The 15,319-nt window shown below is 35.6% G+C and overlaps 1 protein-coding gene across 14 annotated transcripts in view; it reads left to right on the forward strand.

Moving 5' to 3' along the window:
* Positions 1-15,319, forward strand: part of LOC138693651 (uncharacterized) — a 69,396-nt gene that overhangs the window by 12,150 nt on the left and 41,927 nt on the right. Inside the window, exons 1-3 of one of the 14 annotated variants that reach the window (XM_069817530.1) lie at positions 420-948; positions 1,031-2,025; positions 14,349-14,438. The exons of 5 other annotated variants lie outside the window; for them this stretch is intronic. In XM_069817530.1, coding sequence (XP_069673631.1) covers positions 1,654-2,025; positions 14,349-14,438 — 462 coding nt within the window. In that variant the 5' untranslated portion in view covers positions 420-948; positions 1,031-1,653. Of the gene's footprint in view, positions 1-419; positions 2,026-11,841; positions 12,095-13,657; positions 14,065-14,348; positions 14,479-15,319 lie in introns of those variants that run through there. 8 more of the 14 variants (XM_069817559.1, XM_069817563.1, XM_069817545.1 and 5 more) reach the window with 8 other exon arrangements.

A 15,319-nucleotide genomic window follows, 5' to 3' on the forward strand; every position in this document is an offset into this window, starting at 1 on the left:
TAACGGACTACTAGCCACTCTCAATGGTAAAAAAAAAGGTGAAGGTTATGTACCTATGCTATAGGAAATTGCTAAAATACCCTGGATTTGTAGTATAGAATACAGGAAATTGGATGTGATAACTGGGAGAGCTATATGCCCACCAACCCACTCAAAATACATACCTTATATAAGAAAATCGTCGTGCGTGAATGAAGAGCACGCCCATATTTCGTCGATGTAACGTAATTTGAGGGAGAGCATGGAGACTTTCAGAGTCGCCAACATAATAATAATAATAATAATACACACCTAATCTAACCTAACTTCTCACATAATACTACACACCTAACCTAACCTGTCACATACTACACATCTGTAGTAACATTCCTCCCGTTTAGTATAATTTCGTTTGCATATATTGCCAACCTGTCGGGTGCCACCTAGTAGTGGTGGATCGTGATGGCGGGGAGAAAATATGGCGACTCTCGTAATTTAGTTCGTTCAGTGTGGTTTTTTTTACAATAATAAATGTGATAATGTAGTGATAACACCATATATAATGCAATAAGAATTGAAATGTGTTGTGGCTGTGATAAAAGTGTTGAAATTTAGTTTACAGCGCCACATTAGTAGTGATAAAAGTGTGCAGTATTCATTACATCGGCGGGCAGATGTCGTTACATTGGCGAGTGGATGCTCTACCTGGAATGTAAAAAATTCCGGGTTTCTAGACCAGTGGTATTCAGTCTTTTTTTTGCTGGCGTACCCCCAAAATACATTCTTTTTACCTTCGTACCCCCAAACACTGCATTGCCATTATAATATAAAATAACAAAAAACTAGGATTAATGTAAAATGTTGCTGAAGCAAGCAAAAACAAGAGTTGATATTTCAAAAGAAAATATTTAAACTGCAATAATTATCAAAAAGTGTAATAAAATAAATATGTCAGCATTTTTACATCTGGTGAGTGAAATGCATACCCCTTGAGGCAACTCTGCGTAACCCTGGGGGTACATGTGACATAAATTGAATATCACTGTTCTAGAGTATACCGAAAAGTTAAATCCGTTATATGAAGTACCAAGTCGGAAAGTCATGATCTCAAAGTTACTGTCAGAATTGTATGACGAAGTGAAAGCAAAAGTAACTGGTGTGTTGAATAAAATTGAAAATGTTGCGACGTGACAGGTGGTCTTCGGAAAATAATGAATAATATTTGACTGTTATATGCCATTTCATTTATGGCAGTGAATTGCATGCTTCAGTTTTAGCTACAAAATAAAATCCATGAAGTTGATATGGGGCGAAATATTGCAACAACCCTTCAATCTGTTTTCGACGAATGAAACATTTATGAGGAAACAGTACCAGTAATCGTGGTTTCTGATAGTAGTGCTTACATAAAAAAAATCAGTCAATGAACACTTATACAAATATCACCATTCATGTGTAGCTAGTGCTGCTCATCGGAGTGATTACTACCGCGGAGGAATCGGAAATTACGAATAAAGCTCCCCACCGGTGATCTCCGGTACTACCGTAGGTGGAACAGGGGACATACGAAGGGTTGCAGTGGTTATTTGTTTATGTTCGGAGCGAAGTGACAGTTGGAGGAGGTAGAGCTCAAGGACGACGCGTACGGACTGGCGGTATTTGGAGTGAAATAAAATGGCACCAAAACGGATATCCGTCGCATGGAAATTCTTTGATGTAGTTGAAGATGATAATAAACTCGCTCGCTGTAAACTTTGTGAGCGAATTTACTCTACGGGTGGTGGAACTTCAAATTTGTTAGACCATTTGAAGCGATCGCACAATCGCGAACTTGAAGAAAGCGCCGACAATTATGTTAGACAGCAGCTCGAGAACACAGCACACCCATCGAACAGAGCTGAAAAAGTTAAATTGGATAAACTTTTAATTCAATTTATGTCCAAAGTTATGCAACCACTGAACATGGTCGAAGATGCCGGATTTATAGATCTCGTCAAGGATTTAAACCGAAGACATTCACTGCCGTGTCGTAACACTGTTTCTCATGTAAGTAAATAAAGCACGTGGTTTACGTGATAAGAATTGTGGTAGTGTGCAGAACTGACTAACATAAAAAATATCCATTATAATTTAACTAACCAGGGTTCTTGGTTGCTTTTTTCAATTTGTATCTATTTTTACGTAAATAGGCCTATTGCAGGTTCATTTAGGTGACTTATACGACAGCATTTAGAATAAATTGCGAACGGAATTAAAGGACGTAAAAACTGCTGGTCCTCCAACAGGCAAGATGGATACGTAACCCGAGTACAGAGTAGCATACCTCTAGTGGGAAGAGATGCGAAATCGGTCAGTGCCTACTACCTACATGGCTAGATTAGATTCAAGTTTCGAACTGTGAACATCAGGATGTCAAAACGTAAAGTGTTTAAGTTGGAAGATAAAGCGAACATTATTACTGATATTGAATGTGGTCTGACCCAAAACGGGCATTAACTGTATTAATTAGTACCTAATTATTTATTCAATCATTTCTTGTCAGTGTTGTGCGACTCCATTAAACTTAAACATATGTATGTTGTCTATACTTTCAACTGCCTATTGCTCAATATGCTCTGTCTTTGTGGCAGCCTGTTAACCCGTCTTAGCCCAAACTCATTGCAAATGTACAAATTGTTTATAAATGACTAAATAATGTTAATTATAACCCACAGAAGTCTTGTATGACTAAATAATGTTAATTATAACCTATAGAAGTCTTGTTTATTGAGAATTCATGGAAAATCATATTTACAAACATATTGTAGGGGTGTCACCTGTAGGTGACATTGGGCAATAAATCATATTGTCACATTTAATGACTACAATATCATATTTTATTCAGTGGAGAATATTTAAAATAGCATATATGTAATAATACTACTGTAATATGAGACTGAATCGCTGGCTGGATGTCTGTATGGAGCTTTCCCATAGAGACCACAACATACTTGCACGATATTTTGCCGGAATTCACAATATGTCAAGTCTTTTTGTATTGCATCTCTTCTTGATACTAACCACGCATTGTGACAGGCTGCATCGAGATCAAATGCAAAAAGTAGGTACCACCATTTCGTTCCATGAAAGCTCACTTTCAAAGAATGAACATTTTCGTCAAATCTATCTACTCCTCCCATGTATTTGATGTACTATTCAATAACCGAAGGGCAATCCACTTGAACTTTGCTTCGTTCCCCTGCAATAACACTGACTCGATCTGCTTTCAAAATTGGAGTTACATTGTGTCAGTTTGAAGCAAGAGTGACAATATTGTTATCATGCCATCGAACAACAGCATCATCCTGTGTCACAGCAAAAGATATTGCACCATGATTGCGCTTTTTCATGTGCTTAGCATCATTTTTCAATCACACACTTCCCCATGGGTTTTTCTCTAATGGTTCCTGTTCCTCCATTTGTGTTCAGTAAGAAATGACTACAACTTGAGACTTGTCAAGAAATTGTCAAAGTAAAAACTAAGGTGAAAAAGCTGCCGGTAATCTGCTTTCAAGTTTCAACACAACAGCAGCTACTAACCCTATATTCTGCTTGGCCTGTTTAGCTCCTTGGTATGGTTCAAACGCAGCGAGATAGCCAAGACGTGTAGCTGCTGACCATAGTTTATATCCAAAACGCAATGGCTTTCCATGAATATGCTGATTAGCACTATGTCTCCCATAATAGGGAATGATTGTTTCATGAATCGATTTGTGACTTGACCATACCTTTTCAAACTGTTGGCCAAAATTATCATTTAAAATCTCGAAGTATCTTTGACTTTACCAAAGTCATCATTAGGAGGAAGATTGAAATTGTCCGAAAGATGTAAATATTTGTGGATTTCTGTAAACCTACTTCTCCTTATGGTATTGGATACAAGTTCATTGTGTACATCTGATTTTGTTTCGCAAAACATTGTTATGCTTTGGGGAGACATGTAGCATGTCAGTAAGAGAATGGCAATGTAAACTTTTTATATAATTTTTGTCCAATTCAATAGAATGATTCCTTTGGAGGGCATACAATTTTGACATTTTATACATGACAGCGAGTATTTCTTCACTGAACAGGAGCTCGAAACATTAGACAGGAGTAAGTTTTGATTCATTATAATCTGTAAATGTTTCATCTACGTCGCCTCTTCCAGATTTACAAGTAAAGATTTCTTCTTTGTCAGACCACTCTTTATTACGAAAAGAAATATTAGAAGTAGATTATTTTGTTTTTTTTTTTTTTTTTTTTTCCTCTCTCTGCTGAAGTCTGACTAATACTAGAAATAGATTGTCTTTCATCGCGAGAAATATTAGAATAACACTGTGTTTTCTTTCGTAGACCATAATTATTTCTTCCATGTATATTCATATCTGAATTCGGTACGGTAGTTTGTTTTTGTCTGTTGAAACTTGAGTGTTTATTTCTTCAATATAAGAATTGGACATTGTTATCTGATCAATTGTTGATGATCTCGGGTTATTTCCTTCATCATTATCTATTAGTTCATCATTGGCAGAAGTAATGTTGACTTCAAATGTAGATCTGAGTATTCTTCCTGAAAGATGGTTGATGTCACTGGTTGTTTCGTCACCACTTTCCTCATCGATAACTGGTCCATCAGCTGGTGGAAATATGGTAATATCACTTACAGACGATGCTCCAAATGTATCTTCGTCCATCATCTCCAGTATTTCACACACAGTCAGACTGTAGAAGAAAAATAAGTAACGTAACTCTACTAATATAATGAGATCGGACGTTTAATGTATCTGACCAATGTCACCTGGAGGTGTCATGACACTTTGTAGTCCCTGTATACACTACATGCACCTTTTTTACTTGTTTATGAAAATTGCATATAAAATATCAATAGTTTAGTAATGTATATATCGAAACAAAAATAAAACTCCTTAACAGTTCTATTTTCACAAGCCATTATGTGAAGTGCACACAAAGTTAAGATTCTTCTGCATCCACGCTGATGTTTTCTTCTCTACTGCTGCAGATTTACGAGATAGTCGCAAAAAATGGTTGAAATTCAGTTACTAGATGTCTATTAAGGCATTGTTGACGGCGATTTATGTTTAAATATATTTACTGGTAATTTTGGACAGCTTGTTAGGGAACGTCACCTGTAGGTGACATTGGGACATCAAGAGTTAATACAGGGAGCTGTTATTGTTTAGATAAATAAAAACAGACACTTCGATTTTAGTGAACTTGGATATAATGAACGAAATATGCTGGTCTGCAGAGGTTCACTATAACCGGAGTTGACTGTAATTACAATATAATAATATAATATGATACGCTAATAAGAAACTAGTAAGGTGTAGGTGTATATGGACTTCCTGGATATACTTTACTAGCAAGGCGTTTGGGTACTTTTGAAACCAATAAAATGGCAGCTAAGGCTACATTTTTAGATCCACAGCTGAAAAAAGTGGGCTTGAAGAAAAAGCTAATACTGCACAAAAATACATAGCTGAGGAACTTGCACATGAACTCCAGACACAAAAACCGGTTCAGAAAGTGAGGAAATGTCTAATTCTGCATCACTGTTGTATCTAAAGAGGAGGAGGAAAATTGTTTTTGGGCGCTTTTTGATGAGAAAGTTGCGAAAAGAAAGACCACAATAATACCAGGTACAGCTGGTGCTGTAATTTTAAGGAAATATTTGGAATTGCCTTACTTAGGAAGGTCAAAGAACTTATTAGAATTTTGGAAAAAAAAAAACAAAAATAATTTGCCGGAATACTATAATATTCAACTAAAGTATGTGTGTATACCTGGGGCCTGTTTCTCAAAACTCATGGACTAGTAATACTAGTCTGTACAGTAGTAATATTAGTTTATTTTACAACTCTGTGTTTCTAGAAACTACAAGGGTAAAGTAGTAGTTACCAGTTCACAGACTAGTAATATTGGTCGATTTCACCAGTTCCTAAGAGATTCTGTTTCTCAAAATGCTAATCTAGTTGATTATACTAGTATTCCACAGGAATATTCCTACAAGACTCTAAAGACTGGTGATTTCTATATTATCAGTTACCAGTGACAACCTTTCTCAGATAATCAAAACAAAATATTGTAGTTATTTTTTTTAATATATGTGGTTTAGTGATTCCGATTGAAGTAGTAAAGAAGTCGTTGTGAGAAGAGCTAAAACTATATCGAGAAGGAACAATTATTATTCCTTTACGGGAGCATTGTTTAAATATAATGAACGGTTTAAATAAAGTGCTGAAAAGCTTGGCGAGTTGTTAAATATAGTGGGACCTGCCATAACAAGACAAAAAAATAGAAGTCATGCATTATCAGCAAAGCTTAAAATACAAATTGCTCTACAAATCGCGATGTTGATTATTTTACAATGCCATCAGGTTTTTCTTCCCTAGACCAGCAACACATGCAGAATTTTTTTCTAATAATCTGATACCAATTCGCCAACTGCAGTAATTTTTGCTGGCTTTCCTCCTCCACTGCCAGTTCTTCTGACATTGTCAACTTTAGCCTACAAATTATATATAAAACGACACTAATTTACGAATAGATCAAACGTAAAACTGAAAAAAAACTAACGAATTTTTCAAGTCATAAGTGGCATTCATGTCGCCAGTTGACCCACTAGCTACATGATGTGTTCATATTATGATACTGTGAACTTGAATTGGTACTCGTCAAAGTTGCTTTCTTAATGTTGGGCCTGTAAGTGTCCCTAACGTAGCCTATGCATAATCTTTGTTCTGAGGTATCAGTTCCATACCCTCACATATTACAAATTTTTTTTGTCCATTCGTTTACTTTATCATTTTTTGTTATTATGCTTGAAAAAGCACCGAATGATATATCCTTTGATTCATTAATCATATTGAGTATAGTTAATTTTCTTTCAATTGATGGAATTTCAAGAAAAGAGGGAAGTAAGAACCGAAACACAAACAACTTAGCCTTCTAAACTCAAATAACAATACCTACCAATGGCTATAAACAAATGAACTCAATCAGCTGACTAGTGAAACAGATCATGTAACTAGTGAAAAATTGTCACAAGTTACTAGACTGGTAAAATAGTTTGAAAAACAGAATCTACTAGAGCTGGTGAAATATACTCTGGTAACTAGTAACTGGTGAACTACTAAACTAGTATTTTTGAGAAACAGGCCCCTGGAAGTCCTGTGCCATCTGAACGAGTCTTCACAAAAACTGGCTAGCTGACAAGCACAAGGAGAAACTGCTTTTCTTCAGAGAACTTGGACAAGATTTCTAAATACCGGTACAGTAGTTATTTTGCCTAGGCTTTCATGTCTTTTTCCAATTTCATATATTTATAATTATGTTGCTTTTCTGTCATTGTTAATATTTGAGGACTACACGTCAAGAAGGATGAATAAGCATTCGAGTGCATGATGTTCCTTGTGCTTCTCTTGCGCTGAGGAAGGAGCGGCAACCAAGGAGTTGTCCCTACTCTACTACCCTCCTACTCCTATAGTAACTCGCAGCAAAGAGCAAAGAATTTTGCATTAGAACTTTGTTATGATGCAGTCACAGTCTAGTATATACAGTCGCGAAGCTCAATACGTAGTAAATATGCAAATATTAGATAGTTGCTCACCACTAGGATCGCTAATATCGCCTCATTACAGGCAAAGCAAAATAGTACAGTCACAGTCTGTTGTTTCTAGCATCCTCAAAACTCAAGCTTCGTGACTGTATATAGTAGACTGTGATGCAGTCATAAGGTCTATGTAATGTAATGCATACAATTTACGATGGTCTATTAATTAACTTAACTATTAGAGTAATACATTATATAAGAGAAGAGGATGAATGATCGAGTTAAAGAAGAAAACCAAACAAATTGTTATAATATAGCCTAATAGCTATTTAAATCAAGCCTTTAATGAGCATAAATTCTTAAGGGAAAAATATTAATATATGCTCTAGGTGCTTTGATACAATTGATGCATAATGTAATAAAGAGGCACTAGGTACAGTCATAAAAAATAAATTCACATAGGATAAAAACAAAAGTGCATGACTGTTGAACTTACAGGCTTACTTCCTCTTATCAGGGACACTTCTGAAATATTCCTTTGCAGCAGCTAAATTACATTATAAGAAGTATTCTTATAAGGTAAGGGTGTTGAAATCTAACGACAAGGACGAAATACCAGTGTGTTTGAAAGCATTCATTTCCTTGCATGGGATCTCTTACAAGTGCGTTCAGGTACTACAGATCTCAAGTCTACAGGTATGCCTCCTAAAGATCGAGCCAAACATCATGATCATCACAACAAAAATCCAGTGATGTCTTCGAAAGTGTGCTCAACCATATTAAATCATTATGGTCAGTCAAAAAGTGATTGAATATATCTTCCTAGCAATCTCAACATAAAAAAAAATTATGAAATGCATATTTCACAAGGTCGTTCCAATGTGTCTTATGAATTCTAAAGAAAGATTTTCAAACCAAATTTAACATATTTGGATATCCATGATGTGACAAGTTTCAGGCTGATCTCAAAGTTTATGAAAACAAACTCTCCGATAACATTGTGTCTTTTCTTCCTGTACGTGAACATATACTACACACTCGTATACTCGTAGAATGACACTGTATTTGCTTTGTTTCAGTGTTTACGTACCAGCTATAGTCCCGACACTGTTATTTCCGCCGTGACTCCGCCCCTTTGCTTATGTCTTAGAAAGTAAAGGCTCTATGAAGTCTAGGTAGGTAGTATCGTTCGCCATTTTTGTTCTCACATTGCCGAGCTACCATACGAGGAATCTATTTGCCGCACCGTTAAACATTATCATGTCGTAGCTCCTATGATAATAAATCAAATACAATGTAATTCAGCAAATAATTGAGCGGCAAATAACGTCTTCGTGTGTTTTCTGCAAACGCCAAAAAAAGAGCTAAAATGGCGGGCGATTATATTAAGTATTTATTGAGCCTTAAGAAATGAATCAGCGAATCACAAGACACACACGTTTAAATGTGGCGACCTGCAACGCGATTGGCTGCCGGAAATTAGAGCGACGGGACTATAGGTCCAGTCTGTCTTCTAAGCTTCATACAACAATGGCATATGACGCTGAATGTTTCGGCAACTCTATTCATCCTTTTTGCCGTGTACATTTCATTTGTTATTGCTTGCAGAGATCCTCAGTGTATCCATAGGCCTATGAGGGAGGAACTTTCTAAGAAAAGCTTAACATGTCCATTTTCAGCCAAGGGTACAAATATGTGTCTCTGTAATTAACGAAGATATTGATTTGGTGAACACTGATATTAATAATTTAATATTGTATCACAGAAAAGTAGCAGAGATGTAAGTTTTCGAACATGTTAAGTCTTAAAAAAGAAAGCTCTTCATGTTTTCCCTCCCTCCCTCCCTCCCTTTTCATATGAGGTTTTGCTGTTTCATTTAATACTCATTTAAGTAAATATGTTCTCTTTAATGTTATTTTCTGAAGTGGTTTTTGGATTATAGTCATTCCATTCTTGGCCAGGAAATTTGCGTTTTTGTTCCCTTTAAGAGTTATGTAATATGGGATCATTGTATGACTAGTTATTCTTGTGCAGTCAGAAATTTATATTAATTAGTTTTTATTTGATTTGATCGGCTGTTTTTATTGTATGGTTTTAATTGTATTATTTATTGACAGTATGGTTGTCTTTGAGTCTGGCAAGATTACTTTTTTTTTATTAACAGAGAATCATATTTGTTTCTTAATTATTCTCATTCTATTGTTTAAAATTCCTCATCATAATTCATTTATCCCTTTCCTAATGCAAAATGAGAAATGTTCACAATATTTCTATTTTTAAAAGTTGATGTAATTATATAAATCCATTAACTATAAAAGAGGGGTTTATGATATATTACAATGAAGAGATTTTTCTGCATAGAACTTAGTGTAGGTAGCTTTATATTATTATTATTATTATTATTATTATTATTATTATTATTATTATTATTATTAAATTACACAAGTTAATCTTGGTTAATCTCATTAGACTTACAGTAATGTGAAAAAATATAAACATAGCCTGTGTTTTAAAATTCACTATGTAGCCTACTTTGCCTTTTAATTCATAATTCCAAGGGAAAAATTGTTCCGGGATCGGGTGTGGAACCCGGAATCTTTGGCTGAGGCACCACTGCTCTACCGACTGAGCTACCCAGGAATGTACCTTATGTGGGCTGACAAGACATCAAAGACCCAATATTGAGAGCACACAAACTCTGTGTGACTTGAATTGTGGTTTACTGTTGGCGAACAGCCATAACAAAATCACACAACAATTTCACATATGCAGAACACATAGTTCCAACCACACCTACAGCAATATGGACACAGACATGAAAATTCCACATATCCAACCGAAAAACCAGAAACTAAACACACTAGAACAATACGAAATATACAGATACACAAAAACACACCCACAACAAATCCTCAACACACAAATCAATTTCAGAACACACACTATTCGACTCCACAGTACACTACACTACACTACACTACACTACACTACACTACACAAACGCAATTCCACAGGGGACGTAAACAAAAGACATGAAGACCACCCAGTTCCGAAGATGGCCCCAGGCCAAAACTAGTCAACTAAGGTAGCTTTAAACCTAGTTCATTAACACGAGAAAGTAGTATAGACTATATATTCCTCAATCATTACCTTCTCTCTCTCTCTCTCTCTCTCTTTTTTTCGAGAAGGCTGGTTATAGTTGTGATTTCTGCACAAGTTAAGCTAAGTATTTGGACTGGAGCATATGAGAGATTTCGTTTGATTATAGCGTACTTCCTCCATATCTTTTGTACCTATCAGAATTAATAATGTCATATTTACGTAGGTGTACTGTGAAACGACGATCAACAGGTTGTAATTATGGATTTCTGTGATGAGAGTGATGTGAATACTATGTTCAAGTAAGAGATGTTGACGTTCAGAAATTTGTTGTTTAATGTTGTTAACATTGAAATTAATTAGACGAAGGTTTTTTTAATCTTTGTTTCTGGAGTCAGTATTGTAATTGCTCCAAATATTATGAATAGTTTAGAGAATGTATCTGATGCCTGGTGCAATTTTAATGTGGTTTGTTTAATTTTATTAATAATTTTGGTAAAGCCAATACTTTGAACAAAAGTATAGAGTTCTTTAAAATCTTTATTTTTTAGGGACACAACCCAAACTGGTAAAAGAAATTTCTCAACAATACCTTTTGTTTGTCAAATAGTAGTGAGCTGTCGAACACCAATAACTGGAGAGTCTAACATTTGTAATTCTTCTTGTATTTGTTGAGCAATTACTTGTACTGGAAGTTTCTTGATCATGACTTGGAGCAGTTTGTGTGATTATAAATGTATAAAAATCAGTGCGCTTTTCCTCAAGTAAATTTTTAAGCATGTTCATAGCTTCTTGTGATGAAACACGAAATTTTACTTGTACTTTTAATTGGTTGTATATTATTGTTATAGGGAAGGCGAACTCTTTCCTTAGGTCCCACTTGGTAATGAAAATAATTAAGATATTTAGGAAATCTAGGTACAATGATAGGCGTAAATATGGCAATGTTAATTTAGGAATAGCATCTGTCTTTTGTGATTCAATATTTCTACAAAGATCATGCAAGGATACATTATTAGTTTCCGTATTCAACATATAGCATCTATCCGCCACTGTAAACGAATATTGCACACTTCTGTCACTGCATGTGACACCGTAAACCAAATTTCAACACTTTTATCACAGCCACATCACATTAACATTTTTAGTGGCTGCAAACTAAGTCCATAAGAAGTTCAAATAAAAATTGTTCAGATTTATTTTCAATGAAAAATACCAGACATTTTGAAAGTTATTTGCTTCCATAATAGTGAAACATATCTCTCTCTATGGTTTTCTTTATGTTAAATACTTTTTATTGAACATATGCATCTTCAGCTCTTGAGTTCCAATGTGAAAACGCAAGTAACAATGTCAGGACGATCAGTCTGTTTTTCATGTGGGAGTGAAGCATTAGCTATTTCAGGTCATTGCGGATTGTAGGTAAGAGTTAAGAAAATATCAGGTTTGCCATGCTTTCCAACAGTAGACATAGCGTCTTGGTATAGTTGCTGCATGTTTCGTGAACTACCTTAAAATGTAGAGGGTAGAATCATTAAATTTTATCCTGCTAAGAGATCTTGCTAAAGTGATCGGGACACTATAACATTTTGTAGGCCTCTTATTTTATCAGTAAGTAATACCTTTTGGTCTTACCTTGGGCATTATAATATTTGCACTTCTTCCAGAAATTACTGAAGAGAATCACACATATGAAGATCTCCCTCAAAGAACGTATATCAATGGCTTTTGCATATGATATACAACGTTCTTTGAGAGAGGCCTTCATATAAATATCTATATCACTTACTTACAAATTGCATTTAAGGAACCCGGAGGTTCAATGCCACCTTCACATAAGCCTGCCATCGATCCCTATCTTGAGCAAGATTAATCCAATCTCTATCATCATATCCCACCTCTCTCAAATCCATTTTTAATGGTAATAATTTCACTAAACATTCTTAAGTTTTGTAGTTTTTAATATCCGATACACAGACAGTTGTACTCGGAAAATTACACACCAGAGAATCTGACCTGTAAATTCATTTTAGTATGAAGTTTTTAATAACCAATATTACAGAAACGATCTGAAAATGAAGCTCGACATATTGACATTATGTCAGAGAATCTGAGCCATCTGAACTCTAAATATGTCACCAATCCTGCAGGTCACAGCCTTCATGTGATATTGTTTATTGTAGTGTATTTGTGTTTTGTTTTATTCTGAAAACCCATTATTTCTTAAAATTGACGACAGATGGATTTTGGAAAATAGGAAAATGATGTACGAAAATTGATATTTCACTGAAAACTACTATTTTTCTGAAAAACTTTGGGTTCCAAGCTTCAAAATGAGGGATCATTTATTAAAATCCGTTCAGCCGTTTTCCTGTAATTTCCATTACCAGTTCATTCTGTGTGCATCACATCATAAGAAATCAATGGGAGACAAGTACCCACAGACAAAATGTCGCTTAGTGCCGCGTCTGATTCTGTGTGTACCCAGCCATAAGAGCCGTGTGTCCTATATGTTATATATAAAATACGTTGATATTCTTTAATATTGTGTAACATTAAGGACATTGTACTTGATTAAAACAATTTTTTTTTGTATTTTTTTGTTTTTCTTAAAAAAGGAGCAAAATCATTTCAATTGCAGTCACCTGAAACCTCGTCAGCTTCCATGCGTACCATTACACTGACTGTTTTACATGGGCCCTCCCCATCCTTTACCACAGGCTCAATTGACTGCAGTGGCCGGGACGCGAACCTGCGATCTTATGCACGATATGCTGGCCGGACATATATATCTTGTGCGTCTTAAACCGCTCGGTTAACGAACCCAACACGAATTTACCCGATTGTGCAGATATACGAACCCCTAGTTGTTATACATTTGCATGCAATAGTGGTATAAGTTTTCCGGCTTCCAAGGGTTAAGCATACGTCAATTCTTTTGAGAAGAAGAGCGGGCCATACCGAAACATCCAATGAAAGTGGCTGTGTCTGTCACGTGACGTGATTAGATGTAAAATATGGCGGACGGAATGGAACATTATTCAACTAAGGTGAAATCAAGGAAGCTTGTGGGAAACTGCGATGAGCTGGGAAGGAATGTACGAAAAAGGAAAAGAAATATTGGCCATGAGTATGGAAGTGGAAAACCTATGTCTGTGAAAATGTACGCTGACAAAGATTGCAAATGCGGGTTGCGTTGTATGGAACGTTTGGGTGATGAAAATGATCGGGCGTATGTGCATGATACGTTCTGGTCAATGGGTAATTTTGACGAGCAAAATACACATCTTGCAGGAATGGTTCACATTATGAATATAAAGAGGCGCAGAGGATCTACTGATGCAGAAGACAGTCATAAACAGCATTCACGTGTGTATTATGTTAATTTCAAAGTACGTGCCATAACCTTACAAGTTATATTTGCTGCATATTCGTAAACAATATGCCCGTTTAAATAATTATATATTTAATAAGAAAACATTATTTTTTTTAGCTTCGTTAGAGTATGTAATTAATTTATGATAGAAAACATATTTTTATTCAATAAATCAATTTCCATTCGATTTAGAAATTTATATTCATATTTTAGGCGAATTTTTGTGCCGGAAAACTAGTTTAAATTGTTATTTTTATCAAAGTGTCTGTATGTACTTATGGTAAACATGTTTATTTTTAGGGTGACACTAACATCCGAGTATGCAAAACGATGTTCCTCAATTTGCATGGCATTAGTAATGGGCGGCTGTCTCGTATACTCTCGAAGCAAGTGAGTTCTACTTCCGTAGCAACTCTGCAGGATGGGCATGGTAAACATGAACCAAAGAACAAGATATTCAATAGCAGCATTGCATTTACAGAAGAACATGTTAGACGTTTTTCAACTGAAGCAAACCACTGTAGCCATAGACGTTTTTTCGACTGAAATAAGCCACTCTAGCCATGTAGCCTAGATAATGAAGAACATCAATATTTATCACAAGACTTATTACTTAGCAAAATGGGGAAAATTTCAATATACGGATTCCTCACTGACAGTTATATCTTCAAATGCTAAAAAGAGCAGATTTGTCTGTGTTTGTCGAATGTGCATCATCATGCTTAGGAAAAGGGACTTTTCAGTGCTAATAATTTATTTTGTGTGCACAACGTTGGAATTTTTGAAGTAAGAGGGAAAGGAAGGAATCCGTGTTCTGAAATTTATCCGCAGAATGTATTAACTATATTATTTATAAGATGTGTAGTGGGAGGGGAACTTAGTCGCGTTAAAGAATGGTGTTGCAAAAATATATTTCATACTATGTTTATCCTAATTTTCTTTTCGAAAAAACCAAAGAAGCTCTGTATGCAGTAAAATGCGCGTTTCTGTTACTAAGGGAGGGACTAATGCAGTTTAAACATCTCAACTGATGTCTGAATGAGAGTTATATGAGGGGCAGTCAAGTGAAAATGGGTCAGATGCCAGAAAGTATAATAGGACATTTATTACAAAAAGCTTTGTGGGCTGTCTTTACCCAGTCACACACGTCTTCGTCCGATGCAAAACGAAGTCCACGAATGTCTTTCTTCAACTCTCCACCCCCCCCAAAGTGAAAATCGCATGGGGACAGATCTGGGCTGTAGGGACGATGTTGAAGCATTCCCCAACCA

This window comes from Periplaneta americana, chromosome 2 (genome assembly GCF_040183065.1).
Source record: "Periplaneta americana isolate PAMFEO1 chromosome 2, P.americana_PAMFEO1_priV1, whole genome shotgun sequence".
Lineage (NCBI taxonomy): Eukaryota > Metazoa > Arthropoda > Insecta > Blattodea > Blattidae > Periplaneta > Periplaneta americana.